The sequence below is a fragment of the Pristis pectinata genome, chromosome 8, assembly GCF_009764475.1.
Source record: "Pristis pectinata isolate sPriPec2 chromosome 8, sPriPec2.1.pri, whole genome shotgun sequence".
Classification (NCBI taxonomy): Eukaryota; Metazoa; Chordata; class Chondrichthyes; order Rhinopristiformes; family Pristidae; genus Pristis; species Pristis pectinata.
In genome coordinates, this window is record NC_067412.1 from 43,640,826 (window position 1) to 43,658,101 (window position 17,276).

At 43.4% G+C, this 17,276-nt stretch overlaps 1 protein-coding gene across 1 annotated transcript in view; it reads left to right on the plus strand.

Annotated features, from left to right (window-relative positions):
- Positions 1-16,819, plus strand: part of grid2ipb (glutamate receptor, ionotropic, delta 2 (Grid2) interacting protein, b) — a 151,748-nt gene extending 134,929 nt beyond the window's left edge. Inside the window, exons 18-23 of the mRNA XM_052021789.1 lie at positions 3,640-3,795; positions 6,617-6,703; positions 7,115-7,244; positions 10,905-11,023; positions 13,152-13,316; positions 16,711-16,819. Of these exons, the coding sequence (XP_051877749.1) occupies positions 3,640-3,795; positions 6,617-6,703; positions 7,115-7,244; positions 10,905-11,023; positions 13,152-13,316; positions 16,711-16,782 (729 nt within the window). The 3' untranslated portion in view covers positions 16,783-16,819. The remainder of the gene's footprint in view (positions 1-3,639; positions 3,796-6,616; positions 6,704-7,114; positions 7,245-10,904; positions 11,024-13,151; positions 13,317-16,710) is intronic.
- The last annotated feature ends 457 nt before the right edge of the window (positions 16,820-17,276 follow it).

A 17,276-nucleotide genomic window follows, 5' to 3' on the forward strand; every position in this document is an offset into this window, starting at 1 on the left:
ACATCCAGGGTTCTCTGGAGTCATTCATTGTCCTTACCTTCCAGCCTCACAGGAACATGTTGGTCCTGAACTCTCACTATTTTACTTTCAGAAGATTCTCACTTGCTGGATGTAAGTTTACCCTTGAGTAGCTGCTCCCAGTCTACTTTTGACAGGTCCAGTCTTTTGATATTGAAATTAGCCTTCCTCCAATTCAGCACAATAATTTCCGGACCATCCTTATCCCTTTCCATAACTACCTTGAAACTTAGTTGTACTCACTGTCCCCAAAATGCTCACCCACAGACACTTCAACTATTTGCCTGGCTTCATTCCCTATGATTAGGTTCAGTACTGCCCCTTCTCTAGTAGGACTAACTAGATACTGGCTCAGTGTTCTCCTGGATATACTTTAAAAGTTCCACCCCTTCTAGGCCTTTCACAAAGAGGTGATCCCAGTTAATATTGGGGAAGTTGAAATCCCTGACCACTATTCCTCTTACACCTCTCTGTGAATTGCCTGCATATGTGTTTCCCTTTCTTCCACTGACTGTTGGGAGACCTGAAGTATACCCCCAACAAAGTAATCGTCCCTTTTTTTATTCCTAAACTCTACCAATATGAACTAATTTGATGAACCTTCTAGGACTCCTCCCTCATTATTGCAGTGATGGTCTCCTTAATCAACACTGCAATAGCCCCTCCTCTTTTACTTCCTTCCCTATCACACTTGATGCTTCTGAACCTGGAATGTTGAGTCACCAAGCCTGTGACTGCAACAATATTGTATTTCTATCTGCTGATCAATGTTTAAGTTCACCTGCCTGAGCAGTCAGCTCCTTGCTTTAAAATAGATGCAATTTAGTCTTACAATCCTCCCATGCACCTTTACATGCCCATGCCTGCTCTGGCTACTGGACTGACCTGATTTATCTTTTATATTTGACTGTAGCTCCTTACACCCCCCATGACCATACATCTATTCTGTGCCCAATTCCCCTGCCGAGTTAGTTTAACCCCCTCCCCAACAGTATGAGCAAACCTCCCCACAAGGATGTTGGTCCCATTCTGGTTCAGGTACAACCCGTCTAGCTTGTACAGGACCCGCCTTCCCCAGAACCAGTCCTATGATCCAAAATTGAAAGCCTTCCTTCGTACACCATCCCTTTACTCCCATGTTTATCTGATCTATCCTCCTATTCCGATTCTCACTAGCATGTGGCATCAGAAATAATCCAGAGTTACAACCTCAAAGATCCTACTCTTCAACCTATGACCTCGCTCCCTAAATTCATGTTGCAGGACCTCATCCCTCTTTCTATCTATGCTGTTAGCACCAATGTGGACCATGATCTCTAACTGTTAACTATCCCCACATACACTCTGAGACATTCCTGACCCTGGCATCAGGGAGGCAACATACCATTCTAGTATTTGCAACTACGGAAACGTCTGTCTGCTCCACTTACAGTTGAACCTCCTATTACTATAGCTCTCCTAATCTTTCCCCTGCACCCCTCCTCCCCCCGCCCCACCTCATGTAGCAGAGCCAGCTGTGATGGCTCAAACTTGGCTATTGCTGCCTTTCCCTGGGAGACCCCCCCCCCCCCCCCCCACCTCCCAACAGTATCCAAGCTTGTGAGGGGGATGGTCACAGGGGACTGCTGCTCTATCTGCCTGCTCCTATTGCTCCACCTGGTGGCCACCCACCACTTTCCTGCCAGTGCAGCCAATAATTGTGGGGTGACCAGCTCACTAAACCTGCTCTCCACCATGTCCTCAGCATCATGGATGCTCCATAGTGAATCCATCTACAACTCCAACAATGCCGTCAAGTCAGGAGCTGCATCGGGACACACTTCCTGCACACATGGTCACTAGGGACACTGATGTCCCACATAGTGCAGGGGGAGTACTCTACAGGGACAAGTTCTCCTGCCATGGATCACCCTTGAATTACCTTAGTGCTCCAAACTAAAGTGGGTAACTAATTACGCTAGGGGCTCTATTCCACTCTAAGGACAACCTTTTACAATCTCTCCCACTATTTTCACTTAGAGAATTAAAGCAGCAAGGAGAGGTAGAGATACTCACCTAATGCTATTCACCGGTCACCCTCCTCACCAGTCACCCTCCTCACCAGTCACCCTCCTCACCAGTCACCCTCCTCACCAGACACTCTCCTCACCAAAGCCCACATTCTGAGACCACTGTGCTCTCAGATCCACTTAAATAGACAAGGCATAAAAGGATATTGTCCTAATATGGGCAAATGGGGTTAATGCAGATGGTAAAAAGGTCAGCATGGATGTGGTGGGCAAAGGGCCCACTTCTGTGTTGTACAACTCTATGACATTGTGCAAAACAACCCAAGGTGCAGAAAAGGAATTAAGTTGCAGACTAACCATTATCTAACTGGGCATACAACAGACGTGAACTTGATTGAGCTACACGTGTTCCATTTAGTAAACGTTGAAAATCTCGATGTGGCATTCTGTGGTCCAGTAACTCCATGGTCCGGCACATTTTAAATCTAACTAATTAGCTGTATAAATCTAACTAATACTCTGTAGCTAATTAACCTACCAGTGCAAATTTTGCAATCTAAGCCAACAGTGTTTCTGATTTATGGAAACTTTGGGTTATATACAGTTCTTGGAACCCTACTTGGAATTGTTTTATTATTGTCACATGTACCGAGGTACAGTGAAAAACTTGTTTTGCATAATGTTCCTACAGATCAATTCATTACAGTGCATTGAGGTAGTACAAAGTAAAACAATAACAGAAATGCAGAGTAAAGTGTCACAGCTACAGAGAAGTGCAGTGCAGGCAGACAATAAGGTGCAAGGTCATAACGAGGTAGATGGTGAGGTCAAGGGTCCATTTTATCATAGTAAGGAACCATTCAATAGTCTTATAACAGCAGGATAGAAGCTGTCCGTGAGCCTGGTGGTACGTGCTTTCAGGCTTTTGTATCTTCTGCCCAATGGGAGAGGGGAGGAGAGAGAATGTCCAGGGTGGATGGTGTCTTTGATTGTGCTAGTTGCCTTACATAGGCAGCGAGAAGTATAGACATAAGTATAACCCTTATGTGACCCAGCGAGTGTCTATACCAAAAAAAAAGTTCTGCTCAGAGGAAGGTAATTGGGGGCAATTTGTGTGGTCCAGATTTTCTATTGTCTGGCACCCGTTAAGTTCCATGGGTACTGTAGATCTACCAGCATTTTTTATGATAATCTTTGCTGCCATCTCAAAGACAATAGCACATTATTTATTTTTTGTCATGATGTTTCTCTGCCATTGTCATGTTTGGTTATTTGCTGCATTAGACCTGATCACCTCTCCATGTAACAATTACTTTTTGTTAAACAACATTGCATCTAATGGAGAGGGAAAGTTACAAGGCATTTCACTGTAGGTGATAAACAACCTATCCAAGGAGGTGAATTTTAAGGAGGCAGAAGTGAGGGGCAGAAGGGACAGAATTGCAGGGTTAGACTGACACTAAAAATTATTACCCTGATTACTCTCTACATATCCTCAGTGGGTATCAGCTGCTTCAGACAACGAGAGGGAAATGCATGTCCCTGCTTCATATCTTTGACCAAAATCTGTCATTCATGAAAAACCTTCCTTTCTACATCCTTGCATGTGTAGATGCTGTCAGTGAAGGAGTACAAAATCAGACTGAGAAGTTTGCATTTCAAGATCACACTACAAGAGAAGACAGAGGAGATTAAAGCTGGGCTGCAGTGTATCTACAAGGCCTCAGTGGAGCTGAAAAGTGGCAAGAAACTGGCAAAGATTCTGGAGGTAAGAAATGAATTCTGGCATATGCATAAGCTGCAATTCATACCCCTTCTGTCCGTAATGCAAAGTCAGAGCTGCTGGAAACCATGCCATTACAGTACCGTGCTATACTTCTCCAGTGTCGTATGATTGGTTGTCAAAAGCATGCTTGTCAGGATTTGAGCCCATGACATTGCCAGATCATTCGGTGCTAAGAAGAAGGACCTGTATTATTGGAGATCCTGTCTTTGAGATAAACCAAAGCTTTATCTGCACGCTGATCTCTTGAGTAGATATAAATAATTCCATCCAATTATTTCACAGAATTGGGGAATGGTGACAGCATGGAAGAAGGCCACTTGGCCCATCAAATCTGTGCCAGCTCTATGTAAGAGCAATCCAGGTGTCCCAGTCCCAAGTCCTCTCCCCACAGCTATGTGGTTCTTTCCTTTCAGATACTTATTCAGCTTTTATTTGAATGCTACAATTGAATCTGCCTCCACTGCTCCTTTGGCAGTGCTTTCTAAGCCCTAGCTACTTGTGACGTAAAAAAATCACATTCCCTCATGGCCTCCCATGTTCCAAAGAGAAAAAGCCTACCTTCTCCAGTCTTTCCACATCACTGAAGTCCGGCATTCCTAAATCATTTTAGTAACCTTTTTCCCTATGGAAAGGCTTTAAATTCTTCCTTATCCTTGGAAGTATACACAGTACTCCAAGTGAACCAGTGTTTTATAAAGATTCATCATGACTGTACCCTAGGTCTGTATTTGTAAAACCCAGGGCCCAAACTTTCTTAACCACTTTCTCAATCAGCCCTACCACTTTCCATGGATTGTACATATTATATCTCAAATTTCTCTGTTTGTGTACTCCTTTTAGAATTGTGCCATCTGTTTTATAATCACCTACCAAGATGCAACACTTTGCATTTCTCAACATTAAATTTCATCTGCTTCCCATATGCCCATTTCACCAGCCTGTCTATATCTGTTACCTCCCTTTTCCCAACTCACTAAGCTTCCAAGGTTTATGTCATCTGCAGATTCAGAAATTGTTCCCTGTATGTTGAAGTCATAAATAAATTTTAAAGAAAGGAATGGTTCTATTACCCACCCCTGAGGAACTTCCCTGTACACTTTCCTCTAATCCTAAAAACACCCTTTTGCTACTTCCCTGTGTTTCCTGTTACCTAGCCAATTTTATCTCAATGTTCAGACCTCTCCCATCTGTAGGTGATTACAGCCAGGGCCCCTGCCACTTCCACCCTTATTTCCCTCAGCAACCAAGGACGTATTTGATTTGGATCAGGGGATTTATCTGCATTGTGCAGCTAGAATTTCCAGTAGTTCCTCATTATTAATTTTTAGCCCATCCAGAATTTCAACTGCAACTTCTTTTGCTGAGACTCTAGCAGCATCTTCTTCTTTGGTTGAAACTGATGTGAATGGATTTTTGGACCCCTTTTGCATTTGCTGCCAGTTTTTCTCTCACTCACTCTTTATCCCTCTGAGCTCTCTGTAACCACCTTGGCTCTTACTTGTGAGAACAAGCTAGCATCTTCTTTCTTGTTGTTTTAGTCTCTATCTTTTTGATCAGCCAGGGGGTCTGTCTTTAATTTCTCTCCCCTCTTTCATGGAGATGTACTTATACCATAGCTGAAATATCTCCACCTTAATTGTTTAGTTAACTGCCAAGCTTTGATTCCAGTTTACCTCTTCTCATCTCATTGAAATTGGCCATCCTCCAATTGACTGTTTTTATCTTATTTTTTACCTATATCATTTTCCATAGCTGTTCTAAATGAAATGATATCATGACCACTATTTCCTAGGTGATGCCCCACTGAAATCTGTTCCATGTGGTCTGGCTGTTTTCCCAGAACTATCCAGCAATGCCATCTTGTTTGTTGGGCCAGAAAGTTCTCCTGTACACTCTCAGAAACTCCTCTGTCTCTTTGGACTTATGTTATTGCTATCCCTGTCTATATTTGGACAGTTGAAATCCCCCATATAGCTCTTCTTTGGCTATTATACTCTTTAATTTCCCTGTAAATTTGCTCTGCAATATCCTTCCCGCTAGTTGGCAGCCTATGGAATAGTCCCAGTAGTGCATCTCTGTTATTTCTTAAAGCACTCTGACATTCTCTCTCTTCCCTGTCTTTCTAAAAAATCTTGTATCCTGATGTATTTAGAAAAGAGGAACAAGGTGATGTCTAAGCCAATAAATCTCTCAATCAACTCTATCAAAATAGATTATGTTGCTATTGGTTTGTAGGGTCTTACTATGTTCATTTAGTTGCCTTGTTTGCCAGCTTTATTGATTGAAACAATTACAGATGTCCTGAGGATGGTAAAGGCAAGTTCCTTCCTTCTTTTCTTCAGTTCCCTGTCTCAGTGCTTCAATGTGCATCCCCTCCACCTCCCTCCCCCCCACCCCCCCTCCATTAGCCTTTGTGTCTATGCATGAGTGGGCCTCTGTCAGTATCTACTTGTGTATTTACGTCTATGGACCCATCTTACCATTGTGTTTGTTTATGTGTTTGTTTATGTGGGTGAGTTTGTTTATGTGTGTGTCTTTGTGCGTATCTCTGTGTCTTGCTGAATAGTTGTGCAAACGGATTTGTGTATGCATGCATCGTGTGTCTTTGTGGGTCTCTGTTTATGCATGTGTCTACATGTCCAGTTCACTGGTGAGGTGTGTCCCCTGCAGATGGAACCCTGTGTATCTAATGGGAGAAGGATTGTCTCATAATCTGGTGGGAGAGTGCACAGGAAACACAGAAGAGATGGTAAAGGACTGCTTTTGCTGCACAATAATCATTGCTTCACCTGTATTTTGACAGTTTGTTCTTGCAATGGGAAATTACCTCAATAATGGACAGCCTAAGAGTCCCAAAACCACAGGATTTAAAATTAATTTCCTGACAGAGGTGAGTGACCTGACTAAGCAGGTGCTGGGTACAAATGTGATGACTTAGTGTCAGTGTGCCTGAGTGAGAAGGAAGACAAAAGAAAGAAATAATCATATTGGTGATCCTGGCCAATATAGGGAGAGTGGAAAGATTAATGGCTGCTGTAGACTCTGTGGAAAGGCAGTGGTTAATTGTGGTGACAGCCCTGGGTATGGTGTGCTGGGGGGGGGAGTGGGGTCAGGGTGGAGAGAGGGTTGGTAGTTAATGGATGACTTCATGAAATGAAGGGAATGGTTATCGGTGTCAGGACTTGCTGGGAGAGAGGAGGGTAATGTGTAACTGCTTATGATTTTGTTAGGGCAGTGGACAGGACTGGATCATTTTTCTGTTATATAATGTCTTTGAAACTCTCTCATGTTTCTCTCCCAGCTTGACACCACGAAGACTGTAGATGGGAAATCTACTTTCTTGCACATTCTTACCAAATCGCTGGGCCAGCACTTTCCTGAGCTGCTGGATTTTGCCAAGGAGATTCCAACTGTGGCACTCGCTGCAAAAGGTCAGATAAAACCACTCATTAGACTCTGCCTGAGCAGAGTGACTAATATGTTCAGTTTATACCATAACCCAAACATGCAAAGGTTTCACTTTGGCCAGAACCTATGTGATGGAACTTTCTGACCCTCCACCATTTGTACGATGGTGCTGAAGTTCCTCAGCTGTTGCTCTTGTCTGGGTGAGAAATGAAAATGTCATCGGAGAGTCATTGAGTTATACAGCATAGAAAAAGGCCTTTGGCCCAACTTGTCCATGCTAACCAAGGTGCCTTCCTGTGCTAGTACCACTTGCCAGCTTTTGGTCCATATCCCTCTAAACCTTTGCCATCCATGAACCTGTGCAAATGTTGCAATTAGTCCCATTTAAATCTTTCCCCTCTTAACTTAAATCCACGCCCTCTAGTTTTAGACTCACTCTACCCTGGGAAAAAGACTGTGACCACCCTTATCAAGGCCCCTCATGACTTTGTAAACCTCTGTAAGTCATCCCTTAGCCTCCAGGGAAAACTGTACCAGCCTATCCATTCCCTCCTTATAACTCCAGTCCCGGCAACATCCTTGAGAATCTTTTCTACACTGTCTCTGGGTTAATCACATCCTTCCTATAGGATGGCGACCAGAAATGCACACAATATTCCAGGTGTGGTCTCAGCCATGTCTTGTACAACCATAACAAGTCATCCCAATGTGTGTACTCAATACCCCATCCAGTGAAGGCAAGCCTGCCACAAACCTTCTTTACCACTTTGTTTGCCTGTGTCGCAACTTACAGGGAATTTTGTAATTGGTACGATGTAGCCCTTGGTCTCACTGGTCTATAACACTCCTCAGGGCCCTGTCATTTACTGTGTACCTCCTGTCCTGGTTTGACTTCCCAAAATGCATCAGTTTGCACTTGTCTGAGTTAAATTGCGTCTGCCATTCCCTTGCCCATTTTCCCAGTCGTTCTAGATCCTGTTGTAACCTTAGACAACCTTCTTTACTGTCCACCACACCACCAATTTTGGTATCACCTGTAGACTTACTGATCATGCCACCTACATTCTCATACAGATCGTTTATATAGATGTCAAATAACAGGGGACTCAGCACTGATCCCTGTGGCACACCTTTGGTCATAGGCCTCCAGTACCACCCTCCTCTTCCACCAAGACACTTTTTTGTATCCAATTGGCTAACTAACCCTGGATCCTATGTGGTCTCACCTTCTGGACCAGCCTACCATGCAGGACCTTGTCAAAAGCCTTGCTAAAGTCCAGCCCTTGTCAATCCTGTTTCACCTCTTCAAAAAACTGAATCAAGTTCGTGAGACATGATCTCCCACATACATATCCATGTTGTCTATCCCTAATCAGTCCTTGCCTTTCGTAATGCAGATAGATCCTGCCTCTTATAATGCCCTCCAGTAATTTTCCCACCACTGATGTTAGCCCCACGAGCCTGTTGTTCCCTGGCTTGTCCCTGCAGCCCTTAAATAAAGGCACAACATTAACCAGCCCCCCAGTCTTCCGGTACCTCACCTGTGGCTAAAGAAGATACAAAAATCTCTTTCAGAGGCCCAGTAATTTCTTCCCTTGCTTCCCACAACGTTCTAGGATACACCTGGTCAGGCCCCAGCAATTTACCCACCTTTATGCACTTCAAGACTGCCAACTCCTCCTCTTTTGTAATATCGATATGTCTCAGGACATCAGTGTTCTCTTCCCTGAATTCCCTAGCTCCCATATCCTCCTCTATGATAAATATAGAGGTATTCATTTAAGACCTCACCCATCTCCCATGGCTCCACACACAGGCGGCCACATGAATTCTCAAGGGGACCTACTCTCTCCCTCGTTACCCTTTTGCTCTTAATATACTTATAGAATTTCTTAGGATTCTCCTGTCAGAGATCTCTCATATCCTCTTTTTTCCCTCCTGATTTCCTTCTTAAGTGTACTCCTACATCGCTTATACTCCTCAAGGGCTTCGCTTGACCCCAGCTGCTTGTACCTGACATATGCCTCTTTCTTTTATCTAACCAGAGCCTCAACATCCCTCGTCATCCAAGGTTCCCTAATCCTGCCAACCTTGCCCTTCACTCCAACAGGAACATGCCATCCCTGAACTCTCCCAATCACACTTTTAAAAGCCTCCCACTTGCCAGATATTCCTTTACCTACAAACTGAACTTCCCAATCAAACTTTGCAAGTTCCTGTCTAATGCCAGCAAACTGAGCCTTGCCCCAATTTAAGACTTCAACTTTGTGGATCAATCCTATCTCTTTTCATAACTATTTTAAAACTAATAGAATTATGGTCTCTAGTCCCGAAGTGCTCTCCCACTGACACTTCAGCCACTTGTCCAGCATTATTCCTCAAGAGGAGGTTGAGTGTTGTTCCGTATCTAGTAAGACTGTCAACCTGATGCTTGAGAAAACTTTCCTGGACACACTTAATAAATTCTCCCCCTTAGCGTCATGGCTGTGCCAGTCAATATTAGGGAAATACATTGTATATAGAACATGGAACAGGAGCAGGCCCCTTGGCCCACATATTGTGCCAACCTACTTAAGCAAGTGACACCTAATTAAACTAATCCCTTCTGCCTGCCCATGGTCCATATCCCTTCATTCTTTGCATATTCATTTGCTTATCTAAGAGCCTCTTAAACACCTCTGTCGTATAAGCCTCCACCACCACCACCCCTGGCAGCACATTCCAGGGACCCACCACTCCCCTACACATGTCCTTCGAAAGTAAAATCACCTACCATTATTCCCAGAGCAATCTTCAATCTTCCTACATATTTGTTCCTCTAATTCCCGCTAATTATTAGGAGGCTTATAGTACAACCTCATCAAAGTGATCACCCCCTTCTTATTTCTAACTTTGACTCATATAGCCTCACTGGACATTTCCCCAGGAATATCCACTCCAAGTACTGCAGTGATATTCTCCCTAATGAAAAATGCAGCTCCCCTCCTCTCTTACCTCAACTTCCATAGCCCCTGTAGCATCTGTACGCCAGAGTACTGAACTGCCAGTCCTGTTCATCCCTCAACCATGTTTCTGTATTAGCAATATCACAATCCCATGTGCCTATCCATGCGCTGAACTCATCCACATCCTTGCGGCTTGATCCTTGTTGATGGCAAAAAGGCCTTGAGGGTGCAAGATGTGAGAAAGAACACCTCACCCTCACCCTCGCCCTGCTCAAACTGTCAGTGTTAAAATCCTCTTAATGATAACCCCCAAGATCTTGACTATAGTGTGTTGGTAGTGGTGGTACTCTTGAAGCCCTAGAGAAGTTGAAATGGAGATGGTTATTGCTTGGCACTTAGGTAACCTGAATTTTGAAGCTGTAACAAGATTCTTCCTGTAAATTGTTTACTGTAGTTTCTGACACTTGTGCATTTGTTCTATTTATAAAAGAGATTTGCTTGATATTTTCAACACTGTCAGAATAAAAAGAAAAAATGTTTTACCATTTCCAAACATTTTGTGAAGCCAGTATCTAGTAATAAAACAATTACTAAACAACATTTGCTGTTTAGTTCCCAGCCTCATTACACTTTCAGTGTAATAGAGAAAAGCATAATGCCCTCAGAGAGGTGAGAATTGGTTCAGTCTTGAACAGGATAAAGAACCCCCCAAAATGTAAAACTCTTCCTTTTTTCCAGTTAATCAGAGAACAATAACTGCTGAAATTGTTGACATCCATACAACCAGGAAGGAAATACAGACAGCCTGTGAGAACATAAGTGTGACCGAAGAAGACAGATTTGCTGCAGTCATGACTGTATCCTTCCTGACAGGGAGCACTACTCTCGGTGTCTATTATCTCGGTTCTCTTCATGTCATTTCTATATCACAGCAGTACTTAGAAAGGATATTCCTGGGGATATATCCAGTGAGACTGTATGGCTAGATTTAGAATTAAGAAGGGGGTGATCACTTTGATGGGATTGTACTATAGGCCCCCTAGGAGAGGAGATCCTTTTGTTTGTGGGGGGTGGGGGGTGGGGTTGGGGGTGGTCAGAGAGGAAGCTCCTAAAATACTTTCTTGTTTGTTGCTGCTGTGACATTCTCCCAAAAGATGGTGACCCTGAAATTATATTTCAATGAAAAGAGTGCACCAAATGTGCATTGGAGTGGTGTGCACGCACTTGCTCATGATCTGCACCATCCAAACTTTAGACTTACTCAATGTAATCAAAAGGGTCCTGTGTGTTTTCTCAGTTGAGAACACACTGCCTGGTAGAAAGCCTAGCAGGAGCTGATTTAAGTGGTTGGGATCACTGGTTGCCATAGGCCTGCCAACCTTGTGTTGTGGTTGGGGTCTCAAGGGGTGGGGCAGAGGCAGTGGAGCCTGTGCTGCTGTAGAGGGAGGAGCATCAATGGCCTGTGCTGGAGAGGGGCAGGAGTGGGTAGGATTGTTTGAGGATTAGGCCCAGGATCACACCAAGACTCAGAGATGGGAGGAGGGCCATTTGGGCCTTGGAAGATCAAGGGATTGAAAGATCTTATGGTCAGAGAGGTGAAGCAACATTGGGTTCTGGTGAAGGATGGACAGAGGTGGGGGTTTGTCTGCTGGAATCAGTAAGGGATTACCTGAATGTGGCTGGTGCTGTGCTTTGATACTTTGTATTACACATGAACTGGTATATTCACAAAGTACCCAAACATGGCCATTCTTCTGACAACATGGTCAAGTTTGCTGCCATTTCACCCACCCACCCACCTCCTCCCCCATCATCCTGTGCACTCCTGGTGGGATACACTTTAGAGCAGAAGAGTGACTCAAGGTCAAAGTGACCAGAAGGTGTCTGGTCAAATTTTCTGAGTGATGTGAAACAACCAAGTAATTGTCTATCACATTTCACTCTGGGCAGAAGTAATTCAATTGTAACAAAACTGTCATGCAATTTAATATCTAGTTACGTGTGTCTAAGCTACCGGTAGTCATTTACTAACTGCCCTCGTACTAACTTATCCCATACCTCAAGGGTATATTTTCATTTATTTCAGGATCTGGCAATTGTTGGCAATAGACAATAGACAATAGGAGCAGAAGTAGACCATTCGGCCCTTCGAGTCTGCACCGCCGTTTTGAGATCATGACTGATCCTCAACAATCAATATCCTGTTCCTGCCTTGTCCCCATATCCCTTGATTCCCCTATCTATAAGAAACATTTATTGCCCATCCCTAATTGCCCTTGAATTGAGTGGCTTGCTGGGCCATTTCAGAGGCCATTTAAGAGGCCATTTAAGAGTCAACCACATTGGTACTCACATATAGGCCAGACCAAGTAAGGGAGGCAGATTTCCTGCTGAAGGATACAGACTACAGATTCTGGAATCTGGACCAACAAACAAAAAGCTGGAGGAACTCAGCAGGTCAGGCAGCATCTGTGGAGAGAAATGAACAGTTGACATTTCGGGTCGAGACTTTTCATCTGGACTCATGATATCCAGATGAAGGATCTTGGCCCAGAACATTGACTGTTTATGTCCCTCCACAGATGCTTCCTGACCTGCTGAGTTCCTCCAACTTTTTGTTTGTTGTACCTACTGAAGGATACTCAAGAACCTGATGGGTTTTTACCACAGTCAGGTAGTGGTTTGGTCATTACTAACAATTAGATTGCTTTTTTTTTATAATTCCAAGTTATTGATTAAATTTAAATTCCACAGCCTGCCGTGGTGGGATTTGATCTCCAATCTTTGATTGATTGTCTATCAAAACTCCTGTCAAAGCTGGACAAAACCAGTTGATAATAGGCAATAAAAACAGAAAAGACTGGAAATATTCACTGAAGAATGTGCAGACTTGCAGTCAGCTGTGGGCTGGGCTGGGTGGGATCACATGTTATACAGCTCAAGAGTGGAACTGTAGCACTGTTACTGTCTTAACCAGAGTGTCAGGCATTCCTGGGAGATGCTCAGCCCCTCATTGCTTCCCTCGATTCTCTGCAGAACCGAGCCATTGAGGAGTTCAATAAAGTCTCAACGTTTTTTGGAGAAGATTCAAAGGCAACCACAACAGAAGCTTTTTTTGGGATATTTGCAGAATTTATCACAAAGTTTGAGGTGAGATTTGGCTTATTATCCTCAACAGATCCATGCAGTTGCTAGCCACCAATTACACCAAACATTTCCAAAAAGTCCTGACCAAATAAAATCCTATTTGTTTATGTCCCTATATAATAGTAACAGTTCTCATTCTCCTATGAAAGTGGATGTACTTGTTTTGGAGTGGGTGTGAGGTTGGAAGCTCAGCTCAGGATCAAACAAGATACTCCTGTTTGGAACCAAGTTGTTCAGTATAAGAGGAGAGGACATGAAGCTTGTGGTGGCAGTTAGTTTCAGAAAGCTATGCTCACAGAGGAGTTTAAAAAGAAGTATATATAGAGAGAAAAAGGAATTGTACACTGTTTAACTTGTCATTGGTGGTGGCGAAAATGCTGGAGTTCATTATAAAAGAAGGAAAAGCAGAGCACTTGGAGAAGGGTGACAGGATCAAAGTCAACATGGATTATGATAGGGAAATTATGCTGGATAAATCTACTGGAAATTTCTGTGGATGAAACTAGAAGAATAGATGAGGGAGAACCAGTAAATGTGGTGCATCAGACTTATGGAAAGCATTGATAAAGTCCCACATAAGGGATTAACGTGCAGAATAAAACAACTTGGGAAATGGAATAAGGTGCTGATATGGACAGAGAGCTGGTGAGCTGAGAGGAAACAAAGAGCAGAAATGCATGGGGCTTTTCCAAGTGGCAGACAGTGACTACTGGGGTACCATAGCCATAGGTGCTGGGACTCCATATGCAAAATATATACGTGAGTCTTGAGAAGGATACAGAGAAGGTGCTGATTGATTTGGACAGGTTGTGGGAGTGGATAGATATATCTTATACTTTATATATCCAGTATAAAGTGGATAAAGGTGAAGTTATCTATTTTAATGATTATCCCAGGAAGGCAGATTATTATCTGAATTGCGGTAAATTAGGAAAAGGGGACCCAGAGGGTGTCCTTGTGCACCAGGTGATGTAAGTAAATATGCAGGTCCAACAAGCTATTAAGAAAGTAAATAATATGTTGGCCTTCATAGTGATGGGATTTGAGCACAGGAGCAGGAATGTCATGCTGCAATTGTACAGGGCCCTTGTGAGCATTGTGTGCAGTTTTGTTCTCCTTAAAGATGTTCTTGCTGTGGATTGAGGGGACCACAGGACTGGACAGATTAGATGCAGGAAGGATGTTCCCAATGGCAGGGAGTCCAGGAACAGGGATCACAGTCTAAGGATACAATTACAATGTTTAAAAGGCATTTGGATAGGTAGTTGGATTGGAGACATGTAGAGGGATACGTGCCTAATGCGGGCAAATGGGATTAGCATTGATAGGCATCATGGTTGGCATGGACGAGGTGGGCTGAAAGGGCCCTTTCTATGTTGTACAATTCTATGATTCTAGATGAGGGAGTCCAGGGAAAAACACTTAGTTGAGTTCTGCCATCTGGTGCTACTGGGATGGTAGTGTTGTGTGTGAATATTGAAGATGTGTGAACGTGTGAAATATTTCTCAAAGTTGGCTGTTGAATTCCAGGGAGAATATGATTCATAATAAGATAACAGAATCAAAAGAATGTGAAAGCAATGGGAAAGGCAATAAAGATGATCATTTGCTCAAGATAAATAGATTAGATACTGAGTCAGAGAGGCTGAAAAGGAATGTAACAAGGCCATCACCGGTGAATCGGGGGGAGGGTGACCACACAGATTGTTTCATGTGGTAATTGCTTTTTCGAATTTCAATTTCAGCTTGGCTGATGACTATGAACACTCTGGTGTTAGAGGAATCTGTTCACATTAGCACCCCCCTCTTTAGAGTCGTAGAATTATACAGCATGGAAACAGGTCCTTCGGACCAACTCATTTATGTCAATCAAGATATCTAACTGAGCTAGTCCCATTTGCCCACATTTGCCCCATATCCTGCTAAGCTTTTCCTATCCACATATCTGTCTAAACATCTTTTAAACATTGTAATTATAACTGCCTCTGCCACTTCTTTACCTCTATAGTGTGACCCCTCAGCCTCCTTCGCTCCAGGGAAAAAAGCCCAAGCCTATCCAGTATCTCCTTGTAATTCAAGCCCTCCATGCTGTTAACATCCTTGTGAATCTTTTCTGCACCCTATACAGCTTAATGGTATCCTTCCGATAGTTAGGCAAGCAGAACTGCACACAATACTCCAGGTGAGGTATCTTGTACAGCCGTAACACAACATCCCAACTCTTGTACTCATTGCCCTGACCAATGAAGGCAAGCATGCTAAACACCTTTTTCCCCACCTTGTCTGTCTCTTTCAAGGAACTATATACTTGTATCCCTCAGTATCTCAGTTCTACAACACTTTCCATGGCCTGCTACTTACTGTGCAAGTGCTGCCCTGGTTTAACTTCTCAAAATGCAAAGCTTGGAACTTGTCTGAGTTAAATTCCATCTGGCTATTCCTTGGGCTACTTCCTTTATCATCCAGTAGGGTTGCACATAGGCCTCAGTGCCTCTGGGCCAGTGCTTGTGCTTTTGTTCACCTGCCTTTGGACACCCACATGAAGAATTTTGCTCACATCTCTTCTCAACCCACCAGCATGCAAACCAAAATAGATTATTTAATCCTATTCCACATCTTTGAGGGACCATTTCCTTTTTGCAGCAGGCTTATTGATGCTGATTCCTGGCAGGGCCACTGGTGAGATTACCAGATGGCATCCTGCAGCTCCTTTGAATCTACACTTTTTTCTGCATCTCCATTCTCAGTTATATCAGCTTGGCAGTGTTACTTCTTCCTTATTATGAGCATAGGAAAAGAAGGTGGAATTGACCCTACAGCACCTCCAGCCTGCTCCTCTGTTCAGTAGGACTGTGACTGTATATCAGTATTCATGTTTCCCTCTGATTCCCTCAGTGTTTCGGGGTTTTGCCTCTCCCACCCTTCCAAGGCAGTGAGATGCAGGCTCTCACCAAACTCTGGGTGAAAAGGTTTCTCCTTACCTCTTCCCTTGTTAAGCTAGTAATTACCAGCGACTGCTATTGAAATCTATCAGGAACCCCCAAGGCAAGAGTTGAACCTGATTAGTTAGTTCTTGGTTAATGAAATGGAGAATTGGATTAAGTCCCTTTGTTGGATCTTGTCTACAGATGTACCCTGAGATTGGACATACCCAAAGGTTTGAGACTGGCTGAAGATAACACCAAGTATAGTTTGCCATGCAGTGGTTAAACATTGCAATTCACTTATCCACAGCAAAACTTAATAAAACTTAAACCTATCAATGCAAACCTCTAGCCCACTCTAGCTAACACGGGAAATGTGTTGAGCAGTTATTTCTGTTACGTCAAATTAAATAGAAAGATCTATGTGATGGGGATGGAGACATGATGTTTGAATAATCTTTTGTGCATTACAGAGGGCGTACAATGAAACACAGGCCTCTGTGAACCTGCAGAACCTGAAGGTGGTTTCGCCGCTCGCCTGGTGACCTGAACAATGCTTCTCCATTTCCAGCACAGTTTTTCCAAAAGATACTATGTTGTTTGATGGAGTAAGATGATGGACAGGCCCAGCAATGGAATCTCTCTGTGTAACGACAGCACTCAATAAAGGAGTGTCCAACTGGAATCAGCATCACCAACATCAATCAGGCAACAGCACACCATCAGAGCTTGATGGATACGATACACATCCAATGCCTGTCACATGGCTGCCCCCAACTTATATATTAGGAATATGTTTGGCACTTAAGTAAAAGCAGATCCTAAAATCAACTGCTGAACTTAAAGTCAAGGCTGTCTCCTCAGTGAGAGTTTCATTAGCAGTTACCTTTCCTTTGATAAACCTGATCCCACTGGCAAGAAGCATTGCAATACTGCCTTTTCCTTCCCTGCTCTCTTTATTTTCTGCTCACTTCATTCTTCCACTGCCCCCAAACTGACAACTTCCTTCAGTGCCTCACATTTATCACTGCTTTGGTTG